Source organism: Eutrigla gurnardus (assembly GCF_963514095.1).
Source record: "Eutrigla gurnardus genome assembly, chromosome: 18".
Classification (NCBI taxonomy): Eukaryota; Metazoa; Chordata; class Actinopteri; order Perciformes; family Triglidae; genus Eutrigla; species Eutrigla gurnardus.
In genome coordinates this window covers 20,772,067-20,780,879 of record NC_139929.1, presented here as the reverse complement: position 1 = coordinate 20,780,879, position 8,813 = coordinate 20,772,067, and the positions used below count along the sequence as shown (strand labels likewise).

Below are 8,813 nucleotides of genomic sequence, written 5' to 3'. Positions count from 1 at the left end.
GAGGAGGACCATTATAGATTTTGAGTTGGCACTTAAAAGTACCATTATCTTACTGTACATTTTATTCCAGTAATTAGGCTATAAAATGATGAATTCGTGATAAACGACATATGTGAATATAATAAATAAAAATAAATTACATGATAAGAAATCATCATGTAAACGAAAAGGAATATAAATCTGTCCCACAGAGAGACAACTATGTCACAGTCGACATTTATATATGAAGAGGATGAAGTTGCATTGTTCTTTATGGGTATTGTTATGTCACAGTGCAGCAAATGTTATATCACCGGCTATACGTTGCAAAACGTATACGTCACGTTGGCGTGATGACGTTTTGCTTTACGTGCCCCACACGTGAGCCACAGTTGCGTGTCCTGCACGTTGACATTGGGATAGCAACAGACAGAAGAGCACCTCACTGCCGACTTCTCTCACAGGTTAGTTAGCTGTTTCTCTCTCGTAATATGTTCGCGCCACACGGTAACTAACGTGACTAGACAGGAAGTTAAAGAGGCGACCTGAATGTGTTGGTAACGTGCTCTGTTTAATGGACGTTAAAGTTACTGTATAGGCAAACGTTAGCATACCTGCTAGGTTGTCTGGCTAATGTAAATGAAAGACGCGTTAGCTAGCTAGCCGGCTGGCTAGCAACGTTACTAGTCGCTTAGTTGCCTGACATTCAGAATGATTTGTCATTTCGTTCCACTTTGTTGTTTTTAATCTATGTGAGGCATAATACATTGGAGATGTTTGGGGCTCCAGGGGTCTGCAGCCTGGCGAAAAGCGGTCACTATTCCCTTTACGACGCTCACCGTGAGGTTAATCGAGGATAACTTCCAGCAGGGTCAAATATCAGCCTGTCCAGTCACTCTGTCGGCTGACGCAAATATCTTTTGTGTTCGTTAGCCGTAGGAATTCACTTAAATAATCGTTCTACTTAACTATTGGACAATTATCATTGCCGTTACCGTTTTGTGTTGTAATAAAGCCGTCCCAGTGCATATCTTGGCCTTGTGTACATCAATGACCGTCTGTCATTGAAAGGCTTACAGTCGCACCCAAGACAGAGTCCAGTCAGTCACAGACCTAACGCACACCCCTGTCTGTACCGCTGATGTGTACGAGGAGCTCGGCGTGGTTCAGGACTGTGTGAGTGTTTAGTGCCGGGCTGTACGGGGTTTTCTATTTCCCTGCCACTCCGAGTCTGTCTCAGCGACCAGACCGACCTTCAGTAATGGACAGGGCAACTTAGTGCTCATTGTCAGTTTATCTGACATAATGTGTATTGACTTAATGTGTGTTTTCGCCTCTGACAGGGCAGGATGGGAGCCTCCTTGTCCACACTTGCTGCTCCTACGGTCAGGGCAGAGGCCATGATGGCCGCCCCTCCTCAGGGCTGCCCTATGCACCAAGAAGCTCAGCCTGTCAAAGGTGCTGCTGGGTGTGGGGGGGATGATGATATTAATTACAATTTTATTATGTTGCTATGTTATACTGTACCATTTTAACAATGTTTGCTAAACTTGTGTTACAACATACAACATATTACAATGCGTTTGTCTGTATGTGCCTTTCTTAGTGTCCCCACCTGCGGAGTGTCCCATGCATCAAGCTCAGCCTGTGAAAGGTATAAGCTCTAAAGTCTAAGGCATGCTGGCATATTGCATTCTGTGTGACATACCTGTATTACTTTAGCAAATTCATTTCCTGGCAACACTGAGGTTATTTTAATTTGTTTCCCTGAACACATAAAGTCATACAGCTTTTCAGAGCTAGATTATTTCAGTTAGATGCTGCTTATTTTATTCATTTAATTTATTTTAATGTAAGCACTCTGAGATTCACTGAATGAAAAGTGCACTACAAAAACAATATATTATTATTATTAAATGGCTGGTGCTGCTGCTCCTTGATGTTGCCTCATAAACATTATACAAGTTCGGGCTCTACAGTTTCAGTTGCGAGGTTGCCATTGGCAACCCGTTTAAGAAATTGGCAACAAATTCAGAAGCAGGACACGCTGTACATATGTTTACTTGCATGTGCAGTTATATGCCTTAGAGACAAATGGGTTTTGTTTTGTCTTGTTTTTTTCGGTTACTATAATAAAGCTTTTATTACTTACTATTTTATAAATTCATAGTACTTTAACTACTAAAAATAAAAGGTTTCTGAAAGTGTTAAGCATTATTCCTGATGCCTGTCTGCCAGCCTGGCAACCACTTTTAAAAGTTAGTGTTGAGCCCTGGAGGTAGAGGTTTTTCCAACGTTCATATTGTTGAACATCTTGACGCTTTGAGGTTTTAGTACATGCTATGCCTTAATTGACTGCTTTTGTTTCCTGTAGCGTCTCCTCCCGCAGAGTGTCCGATGCACCAAGCAGAACCAGTTCCAGTTCACCAGGACCGGGCCTACGAGTTTGTGCAGTGTCCCATGAAAGCTGCAGATGGCACGAAGAGTGACATCGACCCAGCAAATATGGTACCTACACTGCTTTAGCGTGGGGAAAGAGGGAGTGGGTTCTGGGTAGATGGAGGAGGAAGTTATAGTATGAAAGCCACGGAAGTAAGTAAATGTCTGATCTCGACAATAGTGTGTTTTGGCTAAAACCACCTTGACACGATTGCAAGTCACAAAAGCAGAGAGCAAGAGCCGAACTGTTTGTAGGTGTTGATGAAGCTCACTCACACACCAGTTACCAAGCTAAAGCAGCTTTCAACATCTGTCCAGGGGTGTATTCCAGAAAGCAGCTTGAACAAACTCTGAAACTAAGAACTCTTGAGTTCTCGGTTCCAGAACAGCTGTTCTGGGTTAGTTTAATAAACTCGGTGTGTTAACTCTGAGTTACACGCGTGTCTGCAATCTATACAAAGCCATCAACAATGGAGCGTTGATATTAAGTCACCATGGCAACCGAGTTAGAAATATGACTTTGTGCTCATTGAGGAAATTAGCTCACCCTTAGAAAGCGGACAGAGCTGCAACTACAAAGGATAGGCAGTTTATTTTTTCTTGTCCTGTAGACTGATCTGTGTTTATGGCAACAGGAAAACAACATTTAACAGTCCAATAGATGACGTTTCTCATCCAGAGAGAACAAATCACTCTTTAAAGTTTGATTGTAAAGATTGTGTTGCTGAACTGTCTGTCCTGTCCGTGTGTATAGATGCCTCCTCCCAACCAAACACCAGCTTCAGACCAGCCCTTCCACCTCGACCTCAGCAGAGAGGAGTCCACCATCCCCCGTCACAGCACAGACAAGAACTGGGTTTACCCGTCCGAGCAGATGTTCTGGAACGCCATGCTACGGAAAGGGTCAGTCCACGACTGCATGGCTTTGGTATTCCAGTCCATCACCAGTCACACATGCAGAAATGTACAACAGATTGTTTGAGTTGCTCAGCATGTTACATCCCCTAATAACCTTTGAGCTTTAAAGACTCACTATCGTTGCAGTTCAGAATATAAGTTCGGCCCACGACTCAGAAGGGATGTGACGGTGTTGATCTCATTCAACAGAATACTCATATTCCACAAATTCAAAATGCTGTATTTTTTTTAAACAAAAACGAATGTTAAAGATCTTTTACAGCTGGTAAACAATGATATACGTTTCTGTACGACGGAGTGAAACAGTTTATCAAACTACATTAACTACCAAAGATGGCGAATACAACCTAAACAAATAGATGTGTGTGCCATTAGTGAGTCGAAACTTATTGATCGAATAAAATACGTTTTTGATCCCCTACAAACCAGCAAGAATTCTGGCTCCCACAGACCGCTGACATGAGCACACGGATCTGTCCTGCAACAGAACCATGTTGTACATTTTATTTGTTACAGTCGGAAAGTGAGGATTATCTGATGAAAATGATTAACCCTAACAACTGCAGTCAGAGATCAGCGGTCACATGACGCTGGTTATCAACTTGCTAAGTCAACCAGGGTTTCCTTTTCCAGCTATGAGCCCGTGCACATAAAAGAGGCGGCGTTTGCAGCATTTGACCAATCACAAACATGGATCAGTCTACGGCAGCAGAGCGGCATACGAGGAGCGAATCATAATCTTACAGAAATACGAAGACATTAAATGTATAAAACAGGCAAAAAGCAACACAGTTGCAGCTGCCAAATGCAGGAAGGACAGCTGGTAAAAACTCGCTGACTGTGTAAGTTAATAGTCTTATAATATCAATGCCCCAAAGGGTACGAGTAGATCTTTCAGCTGCAATCCCGGCGGTGTAATACATGCCACCTTATGAATTGCATTGCAGAGTGTGTTCTCGCTCAGGTTCTCTGTATCACCCACAGCATACATAAAAGCACCTGTGGAAAAGTAACGCAGTGCGATGCATACAGTCAGTCACTTCCTAGTACAGGCCTCTGGTGTATTTGGTGAAAGCAATGTAAATGCTGTTTCTATTTCAACAAAAAGGATTTTTCTCTTTAGCAAAATCCATCTCAGTAGGAATCCTTTCCACAATGCTGTCAGACACTTAGATAACAGTCGGAGCCTGTCATTTACACTTTTAGTGAATGGCAGCTGATGTGGTGGTTCATTGATCTGTAGCTTTTATCCGGTTTTCACCACTGAATCAGTTTGACATCCCGGATATGTTTTACTGTTTGTCTGTTTCTCTCTCCAATCCTTTTTTTGTTTTTCTGAATTTGAAAATGGGAGCTCTGACATCTTTATGGGGTAGCAGCGGGGGCGGGACTTAGCAAAGGGTCAATTGGCTAAATGGCAAAATGATGAATCTGCATATATGAGCTTTAATGATGAAACATCACAGTTATTACATGGGAGGAGAAAGCAGTCAAGAGGCCAGTACTTCTGTATCTGCGTCTTATTTGTGCTGCAGGTGGCGCTGGCGGGAAGATGACCTCGGTGCTCAAGATATGACCAACATCATTAAAATCCACAACACCAACAACGAGCAGGCCTGGCAGGAGATCCTGAAATGGGAGGCCCTGCATGTAGGGTGAGTTCACAAAGTCTAGTTATACAGCTTTATAACATCAGCAAACGCTAGTATCACAGAAAGTAATCCTATATCCTTAAATGTCAAACAACGTTCTACCTGTATGTTACACAGTCTGCCGTTACATCGAAGTATTAATGGTTATTTTGATATGTTTTTGAAGGACTTTGTCTTGTGTTTTTGTAGTGAATGTCCATGTGGGCCGACCCTGAAGAGGTTCGGTGGTAAAGCCAAAGAGTTCTCCCCCAGGGCTCGCTTCCGCCACTGGATGGGGTGAGCTCCTCCACTCTTGCTCTGCCTGGACTTTAGTCCACAAGTTACATGTCCACCTCAGAAACCCAGTGTGCATCTGGTGAATCTGTGTTAATAATGGGTTCCTACACTGTGACAAGAGCCTGGAGACAAATAATTAAGTTACAGTTTTACTCATTCAGCTGCTAGCTAGTTAGCTAGAGGGCTCGCTAATGCCACCATAACCTTTCCCTACACTTTCAATTAGTGACTTAGTACTGAATGTTGTCATGGCTATGGTAAGGTAAGCAATCTGGGAATGTGTGAATGCTACCCATTAGCGCTAGCTTTTTTTGTCATGCACTAAAATGTGGACATGAATCATCAACGACACTCACACCAAAACATTCTAGATTGATGAGAGGATATATTTTTTTATTTGGAGGTGAACTGTCCGGGATCATGTCTCATTCTTCTTCTCCTCCTCATTAGCTATGAGCTTCCCTTTGATCGCCATGACTGGATCATCGACCGCTGTGGGAAGGAGGTCCGCTATGTCATCGACTACTATGACGGAGAAATCAACAAAGAGAACTACCAGTTCTCCATCCTCGACGTACGCCCCGCCTTCGACTCTTTAGATGCCGTCTGGGACCGCATGAAGGTGACCTGGTGGCGCTGGACCTCCTAAATGACACACACACACATATACAGGGCAGTGTGTGAGTTCAAACACATACTGTGCTGTGAACATAAACTATGAACGTTACTCACAAAGAAAAAATACAATGACTGAGACTTTTAGTTTTAGCAGCGTCTCATCGGTTAGGCTGCATGAAGCTTCTTCTGCTGATCCGGGGACAGTCTTACTTTTGGGTTTCTGACTGCTGTTTTTTAATGTTCCATGCTGCATTTATGTTCAAGCAATACTGAGTTTCTGCAGTACCCAAAGTACTGACGATGAAGTGTTCACCCAGCTCACATGATCTACTGGGACTTCATGACTTGTGTATCTTTAAACTATTGCTGCAGTGCCACGGTGTCTTCAGGGTTGTCAGGGTTCTCACACGTGCTGGAAAACCATGAGGGGGGGTGGGGGAAGGTTGACTAATGCCAGTCATTTAAAACTCAGAAAATGATTTTAACATTTCACATTTTGAGGTGAGAATTTAACTTCAGGTCTATCTGAAAGCGTCTGAAAAGGTTGAGTTATGTTACGGGTCATATCAATGTTGAAATGGTCCCAGTCACGTCACATGGTAGCACACTTTCCATCACGTTTTCTTCTCAACTTGTTTTGAGTGGTTGAATAATGTTAATGCCACTGTGCCACAGTCAGACTTCCACAGAGAGGAGCATATTAGTGTTCCTGTCGATCAGCGTTGGAAGTGGTCTGTAGACAGAGTGGGAACCCTGGTTGTGATCACAATATAGTTGATGCTTGAAACGGCTCCTTCATTTCAAGTCTAATCTGTCGGCATGCTGCCTTTATGTGAGAGTTGATGAAGAGACAGGAAACAGACTCTTTTGTTGTCTGCCACTGTATTTGCTTTTCATGGAGCTGCTGTGTAGATGAGCTGTGGCTGACATGAATACACACCCTGACACTTGTTTCAAGTCAATAACCTCCAGTTTGAGTTGCACAGTGACGTGACCTGCTGACTAGGATCGTCTGGAAACCTACGAGTGAGAATCTCCTTTCATATTTTCTGTTTGTCAGGATAATGCTTATTGGTGAGCTGGGTTAGACAAGTTCCCATGACGACCGTGTAGTGGGTTATGGGTTAGTTTAGTTTGACCTCCTACAGGATATAAAGTTCTATTTCTTTTAAAGGTCCAGGATATGAAAGCGTTATTAAACTCCTCTGCCGTCTTGTCAGTTGGACATCGGGTGCTGACGGCAGCAGTTTGGTTAAAGGTGATATTGAAAGCTGACCAGTTGACATTCTGTTTCATCACTGCGTCATACTTAATATACTGTATTACTTTTCTATTTCATAATGTTTATGAAACCCCTAAAGTCTGTAATGTGGAGCTGAAACAACATTTCAGGGGGGGCACGTTGGGAGGAATTTGATTTGACGGTTGAATAGATTAGCTCAGCTTTTGTATTTTTCTTCCAGCATATAATTATTAAATAGGTGAGCAATACTTTTTTTTTTCATTTCAGCTCAACTTTAAATTAGTCAGATTTACTTTTGCTTTGCATTGTTTAATGTATTTACAATGTAACTTCTTCAAACTGCCACAATCCTGTGTTTCAACTTATCATTTTGGTTGCATTGATATTCCCATTTTTATTTATTTGATGAATGAGTGTAGATTTCTGTGTGCTAACGGTGATGTTTGTGTTCCCAGAAGAGAAACTGTCTTGAGTGTAAAAAAGTGTACTAGCTCTGGTGGTCAACTAAACTATCAATAAAGCTGGTCATCTACTGCCTCTGATTGATACTCACCTTGCACTTGGAAATTCATCTGTAAATGTTGTTTTTAATGCTACATGGCCAAAACCATCTTGAGCACCATCTGCTGGACATAATGCATCATAACCACTGGTTATGATAAAGTGGAAGCCAATCTCAGTATTCTGTCTCGACTCTGCTGCCAAACAAACTAAACCAAGATGATCACTTTCATAAATTAATCTCAGAGCTGGTTTGAATCAATAAAGTTGAATTCAATGTTGAAAGTAAAATTCACAGCAGAAATGAACCGACGCACTGACAAGTCAACTTGTTTAATGTGCTGAAGAGGACATTAAGAATTTAAAAAAGGGAAATGGAATATAATATTCATAACTGGTTGTTTTTATTGTATATTCACCGAGAAATTCACCGTGAAATAAGAGTCCGTGGTTTTGTTTAGCTTAGAATGACCCCTTCATATCTTTGGAGGAGGCGGGTCATCTTCAGAGTCTGTCATATTGTACCTCAGCTTAGCTTCACTTTTCAGAACTAGAGGTCGTCGTCTGCTTCAAACTAAAGTTTCAAGAGAATAAGAAGAGATTCTTACCACTCATCACTGCTGGATCATGCTATGTGCTCTGTGTTATAACCTGCTTTTCTGCATTTCTGTCCCTGAAAAGGAAGCGTGGCCTTGAAAACTATCCAGGACCCTAGTAGCAGGTTCAGACATATTAACAGTGAAATGGACATTTTCTACGGCCGATTTAATGAAACATTCTGGGGAACTTTTGCTATCCAGACAGAGGCTGATTCACATTCTTCAGTCAGATGTCGATGCAGTTTTGATTATGAACACAAGAGGGAGGTGTTTCACTAGAATTCCCATGTTTGAGTTGTAGGGAAACTGCACAATAAAGCATCCCATATGAACAAAGAAGTACATTTTTAGTCACGATTCTCCTCAGGGGGACTTTATTCTACCTCATCCTGTGCACCTTTTTGTCCCTTTGTTTTACATCTTTACAGCAGCTCAGCAATTAGGATCGACCATGAGCCACTCTTTCATAATGGTTCATTTTACTGGGGCTGTCAGAAGAGTACTGTTGCTTTAAAAATATACATATTTCTTGTTTGTTTTTTTATCACTTCTCGGGTTTATTTTCTCACATATTGTGTTTGCACGTGG

At 42.0% G+C, this 8,813-nt stretch overlaps 1 protein-coding gene across 1 annotated transcript; it reads left to right on the top strand.

Moving 5' to 3' along the window:
- Positions 1 to 339: 339 nt before the first annotated feature.
- Positions 340 to 7,673, top strand: hccsb (holocytochrome c synthase b). The gene is made up of 8 exons (XM_084033376.1): positions 340 to 443; positions 1,323 to 1,437; positions 1,586 to 1,633; positions 2,354 to 2,487; positions 3,173 to 3,321; positions 4,872 to 4,991; positions 5,178 to 5,264; positions 5,715 to 7,673. Exons 2-8 carry the CDS (start codon positions 1,329 to 1,331, stop codon positions 5,911 to 5,913), a joined length of 846 nt encoding a protein of 281 aa, XP_083889502.1. The 5' UTR covers positions 340 to 443; positions 1,323 to 1,328; the 3' UTR covers positions 5,914 to 7,673.
- The last annotated feature ends 1,140 nt before the right edge of the window (positions 7,674 to 8,813 follow it).

Bases quoted from the DNA above. Each gene is read 5' to 3' on its own strand.
- hccsb (XM_084033376.1), top strand. From the start codon at position 1,329: ATGGGAGCCTCCTTGTCCACACTTGCTGCTCCTACGGTCAGGGCAGAG. The intron at 3,322-4,871 runs GTCAGTCCACGA...TTTGTGCTGCAG, and splicing joins AACGCCATGCTACGGAAAGG to GTGGCGCTGGCGGGAAGATG. The intron at 4,992-5,177 runs GTGAGTTCACAA...GTGTTTTTGTAG, and splicing joins TGGGAGGCCCTGCATGTAGG to TGAATGTCCATGTGGGCCGA.